General features: G+C 37.5%; 1 protein-coding gene across 2 annotated transcripts in view; it reads left to right on the top strand.

Annotated features, from left to right (window-relative positions):
* Positions 1-203: 203 nt before the first annotated feature.
* Positions 204-15,163, top strand: part of LOC134218314 (ETV5-related protein Ets96B-like) — a 70,724-nt gene continuing 55,764 nt past the window's right edge. For both annotated transcript variants that reach the window (XM_062697255.1, XM_062697254.1), the window contains exon 1: positions 204-450. In XM_062697255.1, the coding sequence (XP_062553239.1) occupies positions 397-450 (54 nt within the window). In that variant the 5' untranslated portion in view covers positions 204-396. The remainder of the gene's footprint in view (positions 451-15,163) is intronic.

Below are 15,163 nucleotides of genomic sequence, written 5' to 3'. Positions count from 1 at the left end.
TGATTGCGCGTTTGCTCCGCCTACCGTCACTATGGCTGACTCGCTCTCGCACACGCTGCTGATGGCACGCGCCCGGTCGCTGTGATGGAAAACTGATTTTCCTTCGCTTATCGCGCGCGCGGTTGGTTGGGAAAATTTGCATGCTTTTACATCGGCCACACCGGAATCAATCACAGTTGATTGCGGGAATTTGAACGATCCGGTCGAGGCGGTGTGATCCGGTGAAAGTGTCCTGTGATAGTGGCAGTTGGAATTTAAGATATATGGAATTTGGATTGTGTTTGATGTGAAAAAAATGTGAGGAAATTTAAACATTTTCACGGAAAAACGGGAATAAAGTTCTCAATTGTGTCACGTTGATGTAAATCTGGATTAAGTGGATTTAAACAACGCAGCATGAATACCTTGGCGCAGAACATCAGCCCAATTCATTCCAATCTGGTGCGATTGGTAAGTGTGTGGGAACAGATTTCAAAATCGATAGTCGTGAAATTTTTATTCAATCGGACGGATCTGAAAAAGCGGGCGTCAATGAAAAAGAAACGGGACAATGTTTCCACACTGAGAGACAACTGTTGGTGCCCGGATGCCGAATGGGATGCAATGGCCGATGCATTTGTGCACAGATAGGTGTATGTGTCGTCGATACATCAGCATGGCGGAGCATGGATAAGTTGTTGCAGTGGCATCGATTTTCAATTTTTCCCATGCACCTCCGGTGCGGATCGAATTTCGCTACCATCAGTGTGATAGTTGAGTGCGATGATTTAATTTCTTGCACCGGAGAGCAGGAAGTGATGATTTCAAGGATAGATTTCAGCTCAACTGGATATTGATAATCATAGCAGCAATAACTGTATGTGCCGGTGCTAGTGAAGATAGTAAATATGATGACTAGTGAAAAATTAGAGACTTGTCTAACGAACATTCAAAGTTGCAAACAATAAAATCCACAAACAGAGTGTTTAAATTTTGTTTAACAATTACTTCCGGTAAAGTGCATATTTCCAATGAAATAAAACATATAACAAATTTAATACAACTTTGGAAAATCGAATTGGACTTAATCTGGAACAAAGTGCTTAGAAGGAAAAAAATTCAACCGATAATATACATTTTTATTTTTTCAATAACAATAAATATTTTTTTATGAAAGCATTTTTTTTTTTGGCTCTGGCTTAAATAATGAAAAATAGAAGGAGACACACATCCCGAACGAATTCAAGGAGACACACACAAACGAAATGAATTCTCGAAGTTTCTTTTCTCTTTAATTATTTTTTTTTTTAAATTTATTTAAAAAAAATATTTCTCCAGAATCTGTTAGTTTTCCAATTATATAATCAATTCATAACTGCTTTCAATTTTATATAACTCAGCATGATATCAACAAATTATATCAGTTGCGAGCGCTTTTATCCGACAATCTCTTGCAAATTGGTTTTATGTGATTTTTTCTCATTTTGGTTTCCTAAAAATTGTTGTGTCAAAATTTCAAATCCCATTGTACGGAGCTGATGGGGCAGTTGAAATGTTGTTGGCGTTGGAATCCAAAGTTTGGTGCAATGAAAGATCGTTTCTTTTAAAATATATTCCCCAGCGTTGCCCTTTAACGTAGACGTAATTAACTTAGGGGCGATTCAAATATGACGTCTACTACTTTTTGAGATTTCTAGCGCAAGTAGTGGAGTTGAAATTTCTAGCATGGAGTTTGATATGTCGCAAGATGGGTTTTGGTGCTATGCGAGATTTGTCCGCTTCCCTGAGGGAACCAGGCTCCCGGGAACACATCCGGATGTGGTCAATATGTCCAAAACCTCTCAAAAACTCATCTTTTGGGCTTGTCTTTCAAAATCATGGAGTTTGATATGTCGCAAGATGAGTTTCAGAGCTAATCGAAATTTGTCCGGTCCCCTGAGGGAACCAGATTCCCGGGAACACTTCCGGACGTTGCCAATGTGTCAAAAATCTCTAAAAAAATTCATGTTTGGAACTTGTCTTTCAAAACCATGGATCAAGATGGGTTACGGTGCTAATTGAGATTTGTCCGCTTCTGGGAAGCCAGGCCACCGGGAACACTTCCGGACGTGGCCAATGTATCCAAAACCTTTCAAAAACTAATATATTGAGAATGATATGGAAATGCTAATATATCTCCACTGATATATCTCCACTGGCAAACCACCTTCCTTTTGCCAGTGGAGATATATCAGCTTCCACACTGATATTCTTCCCTCCCCCTTCATACGGGAGCTTGGCAGAAATATTGTGCCATCACAAATATTGCCCTCCGCTCGCTTTCAAATCGACTTCTATAAAAACATTCTTCATGCCTGCCGTATCCTAACGGAACTATCAATTCTATACTTTCGCCTCTAATGCTATCATGATCATGTACGTCCAAGTTTGGAAGATGATATTAGCATTTCCATATCATTGTAAATCGTTTAACTTCACGTAGAAGTAACACACACGAAATCATTAATTTAGTAATGTATTGAGATTGTCTACTAAAATTATGAAGTTTGATATGTCGCAAGATGGGTTTTGGTGCTAGGCGAAATTTGTCCACATTCTTGAATGAACCTGGTTCCCGAGAACACATCCGGCCAATGGCCAATGTGTTCAAAACCTCTCAAAACTCATCTATTGAACTTGTCTTTCAAAATCATGGAGTTTGATATGTCGCAAGATGGGTTTCGGGGCTAATCGAAATTTGTCCACTTCCTTGAGGGAACCAGATTCCCGAGAACACTTCCGAATGTGGCCAATGTGTCCAAAACCTCTCAAAAACTCATCTATTGGGCTTGTCCTTTTAAATCATGGAGTTTGATATGTCGCAAGACTGGTTTTTACACCACTTGAAAAGTGTCCACTACCCCAGGGAACCAGGTGCCCGGAACATCCGGAACCATGTCCTGGTGATCCAATTGTATCAAAACTTACTTCTGATGCTGGTCAATGATGATTGACCACGTTTGCATCAACATACTGGGAAAGTGCCCATATTCATATATCAATGATTTTAAAAAAATAACCCGTTTTTGACTGCACCTGACTCAGGCCCCCCCTTCAAAAATCCGGCCGGATTGCATGGGCAAATCAAGTCATGTGTCAAAAAATAGACATGATGACGCTTCTTTCCTGGAAATTTCATGGCAATCGGACAAAAAATGACGCCCACACGAGTTATTTCAATTTAGATTTGTAGGTCAGACCGAAACGGGTTAAGACCAAGTGTCCCAAAACTAAGTGAATTTTTTAAATGCATTTTACGAATAAAAAATAGTCCTTGGGCTTCTTATAAAAAAGTTAGTTTTTTTTTGTAAAAAAGTATATTGGCTAAAATTTCCGAGCCCAGAATCCGATCCAGCCAATTTTCAATGAGAAACAATCGGACAGGATTCTCCGCCGAACACATCTTATTGCGAGCAAATCGACGTGTTGCTCGAAGCGAACTAATTGAAAAGTTGGCCTGACTTTCCACGCCTTTTTTGCGTAAAAATGTGTTTTGACCATAGTTTCTGATCCCGTCTGCCCAGTTCCCACAATGGGACGGTATTCCCTGACGAACGCTACTATTGCGAAACAATCGGTGAAGGATACGTGCCAAAAAAGTGAGCTAGATTTTGTCTACCTCTTTCCAGTGATTTTTCATATTTTCCGTCTATTCTACAAAGTTGTTAATCAAGCAAAATTACATAATTTTGCTGTACATTGTAACATTTTCCATCGCACATAAAACAAAAGTTATCTTTAAATTAAACATATTTTTAGAGGTATTTCCACTTGTAATTACTTCCTTAATTACAAAAAGGCACAAATTCATCACGATATGCTGAAAGTCATCCATTTCATCTTTCTACTGACATCGTAAACTTTTGTCGACATATAACAAACTGAACGTGGTTTATGAGGAAATCCCCTTAAAATCATTCTCTTAACTTCAACTAATTCTAATGATTGCTGAATATTGTAACTTTCTACCTCTTATAAAACCAAAGTTATTCAAATATTATGATTTTTTATAGGTTAACAAGGTTAATAGCAATCGAGAAGACTCTTGTCGACAAAAGTTTTCAATGTCAATGTTTCAAAAATGAAATATGCGACTTTCAGTATATCGTGAAGAAATTTGCGACTTTTTGCTATTAAGGGAGTAATTACAAGTGGATATACAGTCGCCTCTCCACACCTCGATATTGAAGGAACCATCTAGGGGAACTGTTCCGATCTCCATCTCACTGTACATATATCCATCTCATCGCTAAACAAAAAAATACGGCACCAAATTCGTCGCTTCTTTGTGTCAACATGCGTGCTCACTGCTGAAAAAAATCACAAAAATAATAAACAAACCAATTTCCTTTCTATTGCTTTGTTTTTGATGGGATGGAAATAGGAGCTATGCGATGAAGTGGCGAACCGTTCCCCTAGATAGGGAGAGATCGAGGGATGGAAGGAAAATTGAAATGGGTACTTGATCCAACAATACTCGTTGCTATGAAGAACCTTAAAGAACAACAACAAAACAAATGTCATTTCTTATTGTTGATGTGTTTGTTATTGTCCAAACATGGTCTAGTAGCCTTCAAGTTTCAACAAATCGACATAAGGAGAGTGAATCCTGAACAAAATATGAACAAAACACATCGAGATAGAGAGATATCGAGATAGGCAGGTTATCGAGATATAGAAAGCCAAAATGTATGTGGATTAAAGGGACTGAGGAAACCATCGACATAAAGAAAGATATCGAGATATAGAACATCGAAATGTAGAGAGTCGACTCCTCTAAAAATATGTATAATTTAAAGATAAATTTTGTTGTATGTGAGATGGAATGTTACAATGTTCAGCAAAAATATGTAATTTTGCTTGCTTAACAACTTTGTAGAAGAGACGGAAAATCATTGGAAATAGTTAGAATGAAAAATAAGATTTTTATGGGTTTTTTTGCATGAAACGTCTTAAGTTCGTTATATATAAGGGATAGAAACTCGGGATGTTCAGCAAAGTTGATCGTACAGTCGCCTCTCCACATCTCGATATTGAAGGGACCATCGAGATAGGGAGAGATCGAGGAATGGAAGGAACATTGAAATGGATACTAGATCCAAAAAAGCTCGTTGCTATGAAAAACGACAACAAAACAAATGCCATTTCTTGTTGTTGATGTGTTTGTTATTATCCAAAGATCCATACATAATTTTCAAAACGACTTATCTGCTTTTGTAAACAAAGATTCAAACGACGATTTGACGAATCTGATAGCTCTCCCACGCAAACCAACACCACCAATAGGTAGGTGAAGATTTCCGCTACCTGTTGATGGTGTTGGTTTGCGTGGGAGAGCTATCATATTCGTCAAATCGTCGTTTGAATCTTTGTTTACAAAAGCAGATAAGTCGTTTTGAAAATTTTGTCTTGATATCGACATAAGGAGAGTGAATCCAGAACAAAATATGATCAGAACACATCGAGATAGAGAGATATCGAGATAGGGAGGTTATCGAGATGTAGAATACCCAAATGTATGTAGATTGAAGGGACCAAGGAAACCATCGACATAGGGAAAGATATCGAGATGTAGAACATCGAGATGTAGAGAGTCGACTGTATTAACATTTGCTACAACTTTGCGGAAGACACTACGTGTCTATCTCATTCTGACTCAAATAAATTTTTGGAGGCGTTTTAAAGAAATTTGTGTTGGGTTTAGTGCAGGAATTTCCAAATAAACTTTTGAAAGGATTCCCAAAAGAGAACCTGAATGGATTTTCGAAAATAATTCCCAAAGGAACTTCTAAAAGATTTTTTGAAGGTAAAATACTTCCATGAAGAATTCTTAAAGGAATTTCCAGAGGAATCAATAAAGGTATTTTTGAAGGATTTTATGATGGAATTTCCGAAGAAATTTTCAAAGGAAATTACGAAGAAAATCCCAATAGAATTTCAGAGAAAATGTCTACTGGATTTTCTGATGTAGAACCTAGGTTTATTCAAGAATTCCTTTGAATTTTTTATCAGTAATTTATTCGCAATTTCCTCCAGAGATTCTTTGAAGATTTGTCCAGGAATTCCTTAGAAAATTGCCTCAAAACGTTCTACAAAAACTCCTCCGTGAACGAATTTCAGAAAGATCTTCGGAAATTCTTTCGGATATTTCTTAAAATTTACCTCAGAAATTACGTCAGAATTTCCTCCACGTATTCCTTTGTTTACGAAAACCTTAGGAAATTCGTTTAGGTTCGTTCTTTTGGAAATTCCTTTGAAAATTTCTTAGAAAATTGCTTTAGGAATTGCTTCATAAAATCCTTCAGGAATTCTTTCGTTATTCCCTTAGAAATTCTTTCGGATATACCTTCCGAAAATCAATTCCTCCAAAAATTCCTTCAGAAATTCATTTACAGATTCCTTCGGAAATATGTTTAGTCATTGAAAATTTGCTTAGGAATTTCTTCGGAAATTAATACGGAGGATTATTTTAGGAATTCCTTCAGATTTTTTTTGAAAAAAAAACGTTGGAAATTTTATAGAAATTTCTCAAGGGGTTCCATAGCAAGTTCTAAAACAACTTTTCCTGAAATTCCCATAGGAATACTTTCAGAACTACATTAAACAATTCCTTGGGAATTTCTACGGGTAATCCTTTGAAATTTTTTTGGTAACTTTTGGAAGAAGTTCGAACAAACGAGTCTACATTAAGCATGGTTTTGTATTTCCTTGGTGTGATTTGTGGGACCAATAGTGAATTTTACAAAAAGTTCTTTCGAAAATTCCTTCAAAAATTTTGCCAGAAATGTCTTTATAAATTATTTTTGCTATTCTCTCGAAGAGTCCTTTCTGAACTCCTTCGAAGATTTTTTCAGCAATTTCTTCGGAAATTGTTTTAGGAATTCTTTCGGAAACTATTTCATTCCTTAATAAATTTCCGAATGAAATCTTGAAAGAATATTCTACGGTTTTACCTGTGGTTTTACTAAAGGAATTTCCCAACGAGACCCTTGAAGTAATAAAACGTGTGTTTCTAGTTCAGTGGTTTATTACATAATGAATTATTCGTCAGTGTCAAACTTAGTTATTTCCTAGGTCAGCCTACTATGTTATTACTACAACCCTAAAGGTTTTTAAAAAATGTCTATACTCATATAGGCAGAATTTCTTATAGGGTTTACAAAGGAATTTCTAATGAAACTTAGAAAAAGAAATCGAAAGTCCGGAAGTCCCTCAGGTACTCCACCAAGAACTTTTTTGTCATATTTTCCCAACTTTTGAGGAAAATAATCAATTTGGTTGATCATCGTACTCCAGTTTTACTCAGCCAGAGCTCATTATAGTTATGTTGATCATCTATTGAGATTTGTGCATACAAGAACGTGAGGTGGGGAGTAAACTGTCCATTGTGGTTGTCATTAGTGGACTCCATCGTGAATGCCCTTCTAGGATCCAAGGGTCACAGCAGGTGAATGTAGTAGCACTGAAAATTCTCTAAATATACTAGATATGCAGCCGCTCAAACTTTGGCCGATTGTATATGTAACTCAAAGAATAGTAGTTAGAATTTTTCTGAAATTTAGATATATTGAGAAGTAAATCGACTGGAGTTTATCAAAATCCTAAATTGGGAAAACTTTTGTAAAAAATATTAACAAATTAGTCCTATGACACCGAAGTCTAATTCTCAATACTGCTCAAGGGTTACGAAAAGTGAAGCAGGATTCGTTGTTAAATTTTGATTCATCAAAATCAGAGAATAATAAAATAGTTTTAATTTAAATAACATTTTGAGATCAGGTACTTATTAGTTTCGCTGGTAATTTACAATGAAATGTGCTGTTTGATGATCGACAAACATAGAATACTAGCTTTATGTACCCGGCCTTGCTCGGAATTACCAGTTTGGTTAGTTGTTTTTTTTTTCACAATCGGAAAATGATAAAACCAATTGGTTAACATGGTAAACGTGTTTACTTATTGATACTTCATCTTTTGTTAAAAGAAGGCTTTTGGAAACATCGACTGATTTTGAAGAAGGGATCGTAGGTTTGAATAGCTTTATTCCGGGCAAACGTCTATTTCTAAAGAAGGAAAACATCCACCGATGTCTTACTCAGGGCAAACGCATATTTTTCAAGAAGGGATCACACCCACTATTGCATTATTCCGGGCAAATGCCTACTTTTAAAGAAGCAATCACATCCACCATCCAGAAGGAACACATTAATCATTGCTTTTTACTGGGCAAACCATGATTTCGATGAAGGGTAACAATTATCATTGCTTTATACCCAGCAAATGCATGCTTTCTATGGAAGATTTTTCTGATGCTGTTGATAATTATCCCAAATGTCCTTCATCTCGAATGACCTTAGGTCAAATAGTTTTATGTTAAGGGTCTGCTTAATTCAGGGATATGTCATTTTCAGGGAAATGTCATATTCTGGGATATGTGTATCGGGAAGTATCATTTTCGTGTTTACAAATTTGATTTGAATTGACCCATGCGATAAAAAGGTGTACTAAACCGTTCGTTTAATAAATATACCCTCTCTCTCATTTAGTTATGACACTCCTACCCAGTTTGATATAGTCTTCCTTAGACAGAGAATATAGGTTCCAAATTAAGTGGACATCGGTAAAAGGGTTCAGAAGTTATGTTGAATTGATCGATAACTATACAATACCCCTCTCTCACTAAGGACAGACAATATTTGATACAAATTTGGTTCAACTCGGTCATGGGGCTCAAGACTTACATTGCTTACGATTGCTAAACAATACCGCTCCCCCCATATCCTCCCCTTTCTAAAGAGCATGCTTGGCCCCTCTATCGTCGTCTGCTTAAGATAAAGAATGTGTGTTCCAAATTTGGTTTAAATCGGTCAAGGGGTTCAGAAGTTACACTAAGTTGATCGATAATTAAGCAATACCCCTCCCCCGCACCTTCTTCCCCTTCCAAAGAGCATGCTTAACCCCTCTATCGTCGTCTCCTTAAGATAAAGAATGTGTGTTCCAAATTCGGTTGAAATTGGCCAAGGGGTTCAGAAGTTACACTAAACTGATCGATAACTAAGCAATACACCTCCCCCGCACCCTCCTCCTCTTCTGAAGAGCATGCTTAACCCCTCTATCGTCGTCCCGCTAAGATAAAGAATGTGTGTTCCAAAAATGGTTAAAATCGGCCAAGGGGTTCAGAAGTTACACTGAGTTGATCGACAACTAAGCAATACCCGACCCCCAACACCCTCCCCCTTTCCCAAATAGCATGCTCAAGTTACACTGAGTTGACCGATAACCAAAAATGGCGGCAATGCGTATTAATTAATGCAAAAACATGCAAAATGATAGAAAACATGCGATATATTCCCCTAAAGAGATTTTTTACTAATGTTTCTAATTAATTTTTTTCAATACCTTTTATGATGCACGAGAAAGGCATCATTTTTTAATTAATTTTCATATTTTTTAATTTCATCATTCTCAACTAGGTGCGCTGGCGTCTGAGATGCTTTGGAATTAAAGGTTCCCCCAAACACACGCGACACGACAGTCGCGACGCGATTCTATCGCTTGGCGACAGCGATTCTGTCGCCGTTGTTATGGAAGTGTAAATAGAGTATTGCCTGCAGCGACCCAACGATAGAATCGCGGCGACTAGTTGTCGCGGCGATGAAATCGCTTAGGTTTGGGGGAGCCTTAACACTAGTTGCCTCATGCTCGAATTATTATTTTTTGAACTTCTGCGTGAAAAATGGATTTAGGTATGTGTTGTTATTGTAACCTTGTTTTGTAACACGTTACAATAGGAAATAGATTCTAAAAACAAAAATTTCTTTGTAGAATTCTTCTTCTACACTCTCATATATTGGTACATAAAAATTTGTCGGTTCTTAGGGAAGATCCACTAATTACGTAACGCAAATATTGGCCATTTTCAATCTCCCATCCCCCTCCCCCATGTCACACTTTTTGTATGAATCATTTAAATTTTGTGTATGGGTTGTCACACTTCGGTCAACCCCCTCCCCCCTCCGAGCGTTACGAAATTTGTGGATGCTTCCATTAAGAATTCAACATCATCAACAAAACTCCATCTTCTTCTTATTGCTATTACATCCCCCACTTGGGCATTGCCCCCTGGCAGCTTAGTGTTCATTCAGCATTTCCACAGTTATTAACTGCGAGGTTTCAAAGCCAATTTACCAAGTTATACAGATATTGTATTAAAATATAGTACAAATCTGTGAGATTTCAATACAACAATAAAATCTTCCGAAAATATATATTCCAAATTATCTTATACAGTTTCTGTAAGGTTCTTATGCAGAACTGTATTAAAATCTCCCATCCGCTGGTTGGGTGTATATGTCATGAGGCTTACACGAGAATACTTTTATGCTCAAGGAAATCAAAGAAATTTACAACCCTAAAATTTCGTAGACCTGGACCGAGAACCGAACCCAGCCACCTTCAGCATGGTCTTGCTTTGTTGCCGCGCATCTTACTGCACGGCTAAGGAAGGTTCCAGATACCGTCGTGCGTTCTTTTGACTTTAGGGGCTACTTTGAATTTTGGATTTTCTGAAAAAAAAAAAGCTATAAAAATACCAAATTTGAAACAGAAAGTTAGCATCCAACTATCAACAAGACACCCGAATGGTAATAATGGTGATTTGATAGTAATTCACGTTACAATTCTTGTTTCAAAATGTCCAAAGAAGCCCCCGATTTGCCAAAAGAAGCCCCGCACGACGGTACCTATACCTATTCGCCCGCAATAAGATGCATTTACCAAATGATGTCGAGGATGTAATAAAAATGTATACTTACACTCCCGGCCAAAAATTTGGGTTCACCCTTGAAAAATATAGGCAAAAGTTTTTGGCCGTATTTTTGCCATCTTACATCCGATTTCGGATATTGTTAGCTCAATACAAATAATATGAGTAGATCTTGCATCGTAAGTAATTCAAAGTAACAATTTTCAATTTTTATGTGCTAAAATATTACATTAAGATACACATTTTCTTAAATTTATGTGGTAAAAATATGTTGATTTTTCTCAAAATTGAGCCCACAAAATTTCGAAATAAAAAGTGTAACAGAATCCAATTTTAATCATCTTTGAGATGCATTGATAAAATTTCGGCGAAAAAATCTTATTTTATTTTTATAAATCAAAATGTTTTTTCAAGTGCATGGTATGCATCGGCCAAAAGTTTGGGTTCATCCACTATATGGTAAACCGGCCATAAGTTTGCGGAAATGCGATTTAATTCAATTTTCGCCAAATATTGTCTGGAGTACAGTTCTTGACGTTTTGTTTGGAAACTAACGTTCTTAAATGTATATTTTGCCTAAATTTAAACTGTAAAAAACAGTGAACCCAAACTTTTGGTCGATGCATACCATGCACTTGAGTAAACATTTTGATTTAAAAAAAAAACAAGAATTTTTCGCAGAAATTTCATCAATGCATCTCAAAGATGATTAAAATCGGGTTCCGTTCCACTTTTTATTTCGAAATTTTGTGCGCTCAAAAATCAACATATTTTTACCACATAAATTTAAGAAAAGTGTGTATCTTAATGTAATATTTTAGCACATAAAAAATGAAAATTGTAAGTTTAAAATATACTACCCAACGGGTTACATTTCCATTGACTAGAACCTATCACCATTTATACGAAGTCATTCAAGCATGACATCTTCGTCCATCGAAGCAAATTGTTCAACAAGTATCACACAGTTGATTTAAATCCTAAGAATGACAGATAATTTATTAGCTAATGGAAATCCGTGCAACGACACAAACGTCTCAATCTTCAACCGCAAGTCAACCGAATCCCCCACGGAGGGATGCGATGACATTCAATTGTATCGACCCAATAACAAAACCTTCAGGACGTACCGCAACCGATCAGCAGGGGGGCCTCGGAGGAGACACTACCCCAAGTGTGAATCCCGAAAGGAAAGGACAAAGGAAATCATGTTCACACCTCATACGCACATTACATGAACCGTTGTCGGTCGTTTCTCCATGCTGCCCTAATTGTTCCGATAAACAAAATTGGCCACGGTCGGCGTTGATGAGCGCGCAAGGTATTGTATGTTTTGTCCTGCCCGGGTGTGATGCTATGACAAACATGAGTAAAACAATATGTGAGGCTTGTTTTGTGTTGTGTGTCTCTTTTCTTTGGTGTTGACACAAACTCATTAGATAATTGACCTGATGCTCCGTTCGAAGTGCGGTAGTGTCAAAGCCAGTGACATAAAAAAATGTCTTCATTTTTGTCACCTTTAATATTGAACTACACCGTGAAAGATAGTTGCCTTTGCGCGGAAGCAAAAGGTAGCTAACAAACGGCGACGGTTATCGATCGTACTTTGCTTTACGGATGCGCTGTCGGCAATATCTGAATGGAAGTGTAAAGAAACTAAAATACAATTTCCGCCGGAGGTTGATGCTCAATGATTTCCTTCGCGGCATTGATTCTTGGTTTTACATGATATACAATCCATTATTTTTGCTTCTTATATAGCCACAATGTTTATTTATCTATTTTCAAAATAACGACACCAGTATTTTGTGCCAGTATGCTAGAAAGGTGCTTTCCTTACTAAGCAATAGCTATATATAGTATATATACGAAGGACCTCCTGCGTCCTACACAGTTCGGCGGTTCAACCCTACCGAAGACAGTGGTTACCACCAATACATTTTTTCGAAATAAATCTGTTACGTGTTGGACCGTGATGAACTTATACTAAACATCATGTTAATTTTAAAAAAAGTCACGTGTTGCAAAATGAAGATTTATTATGTGGTTGAGCATATTTGTCGTTGTAAATCTTCATACATATATTGAAGCTCTAACCAAAATTATGACACCAGACTGCTTGCTTACTTTTGGTTATTACGCCAGGTAGTCATAAACAACAATAGGGGAAACCGCCAAATGTTGAACGGCTGGAATTTCCGGCACAATTGCGGTGTACTTTCAGGCACGAGTTTAAGGAAATTTCCAAAAGAATTATGGGAGAATTTTGGGAAAATGATTCGATGGATTACCAGGGAGAGTTTCCGGGAGACTATGGGATTTTCTGGCAGAATTTTGCGAGGAATTTCTGAAGAAATCGACACGGTTGTTTCATAAGGGCCAATGTCGCAAACGTAAACAATGCCTTTTCCTGCAAATCCCTCAACAACTAGGACCGAACTAGGGCCTTCTATCGAACGGAAGTGGAAAATACCACCAGAAGTCTCTAATCTTCCTGAAATCAGCGGAAGAAGTCAATGTTTACGTTTGCGACTTTCGCCCTTTTGAAACAACAATGTCGAAATTTCTGTGTTAATATCCGAAGGAAATTTTGAAGCTTTGGGGGAAGTTCCTTTTAGACTTTCAGAGTAATTCCAGGGATTGATGAATGCATAGAGCTGGATAGGCTGACAGTGCTCAGGAATATCATTCGCGAAATACGGTCTCGCGATCCTAAGGGGCAGTACACATATTACGTAAGCACTTTTGGGGGGAGGGGGGTCTGTTGTTTTCTTACGCGCCATATGTGTGTGTGCGTCATCCTCTATCCCTCACCCAGCTGAGGGTGTTGTACAAGTAGTACTACGAATAATTTGATCAAATCTCATGCTCCGTAATGGTGCCCTTTTTGTTACGAATGCTAGTACCACAAAAAGGATTCACTTCTGAAGCAAGAAAGGTTTCTTCAGGGAGTGTGGGGAATGGGATGTACTAGTTATTCATAACAGGTACAGCCAAACTTCACAACTTGTAGTAACTACTCAGGGAGTAAAAGGTTGAAAAGAGCCACCGTTGCAAACCAAAGCATGAACCGGATACCTGGGACTTCCACAATATCCGCGGCAATAGCAGCAAACGATGCCCTGTGCGTATTTAGTGTAAAATTTCATGAACATAGTATTCTGAAGCACTAAGAGAAAGAACTGGAACATGCTCACCAACTTAGTTTGTCCAGAGTTTTGCATTTTCTATCCTCCTTTGCTTCCATTGAAAACGTGCCTTGCCAAACTATGGCCGATTTGGAGGCTGCGTTTGTTTACGCTGGGTTAGCAGCTGTGAAAGTTCTGGCAGCTGATAGTGTCATGCTGCTGCCTTCAAATAGGATCAAGTGCGTCCATGTTATTGAAAAATTGAATTTGAAATTGAATTCTTGAATTCTGAAAATATTTGTTCAAAAGTAGAAGGCAGTATCAAACATTACAACATAATAACATGAATGTTATTGATTGGGAATCGTATACAATTTTAATACATGGAATTACATAAATTTATAAAAAAAGTTGTCGTTTCACAGGAGGGTAGTGATGTAGAATCAAGCATAATCAAAATAGATCATTAGTGCATTAAGCTGGAGATCCTTTACCTTGGCCCTATGTACTGCCTGCAACCGCATATTTGTCCCATCTTTATTGGGTTGTTTATTCATATGGGACAGATATGTGATTACAGGCACTGTACCCCTAGGAATGCTCAGGAAACATGAGTGTGTAATTAGTGATTTAATAGTAATTTATTTTATAGTAATATAGAATGTTGATGGATTTCACCCGTTACACTAACGTCATCTTTTGCACGCTTCATTTTAACTGTAGTCATGTGCGTTGCTACGCCTGCACGCCTGCGGAATCCGTTGCCGATAATTTGTGAGTCGGCGCACCACCAAAATTGCTTTGCTACGAATCGCTACGCTATTACAAGAATAATAATTGATTGTGAGGTCATGTGATTATGAAAATATAGAAGTACAGTCGCGATTCGCTGGTTGGGCCGCGACCTCGGCCCAATTAACTAATTCGTTTTTTTAGTTGGCTCAACTGACAGCCATTTGAGCACGTGTATTTCGACTTGAACATCACAAATGATGTCCAGTGAAGCCCAATCCCGTTTTCCGTGTTTAATTAAATTTATTTTTTACGTACGGTTGCTTTTTAGTAGAGCCATGGCCCACCCAGCGTAGGCCCAACTAAAAAGTGACCCAAGTATCCCAACCAGCGAATCCCGACTGTATAAAAACATAAAAATTTTGAAACAAAAAATATGAAAAATGAGAGTATATAAGAATAAGAAAGTATGAAAATATAATGATATGAAAGTATGGGAAAATGAAAACATAAAATCATT

Source organism: Armigeres subalbatus, chromosome 2 (genome assembly GCF_024139115.2).
Source record: "Armigeres subalbatus isolate Guangzhou_Male chromosome 2, GZ_Asu_2, whole genome shotgun sequence".
Classification (NCBI taxonomy): Eukaryota; Metazoa; Arthropoda; class Insecta; order Diptera; family Culicidae; genus Armigeres; species Armigeres subalbatus.
This window is presented reverse-complemented; position numbering and strand designations above follow the sequence as displayed.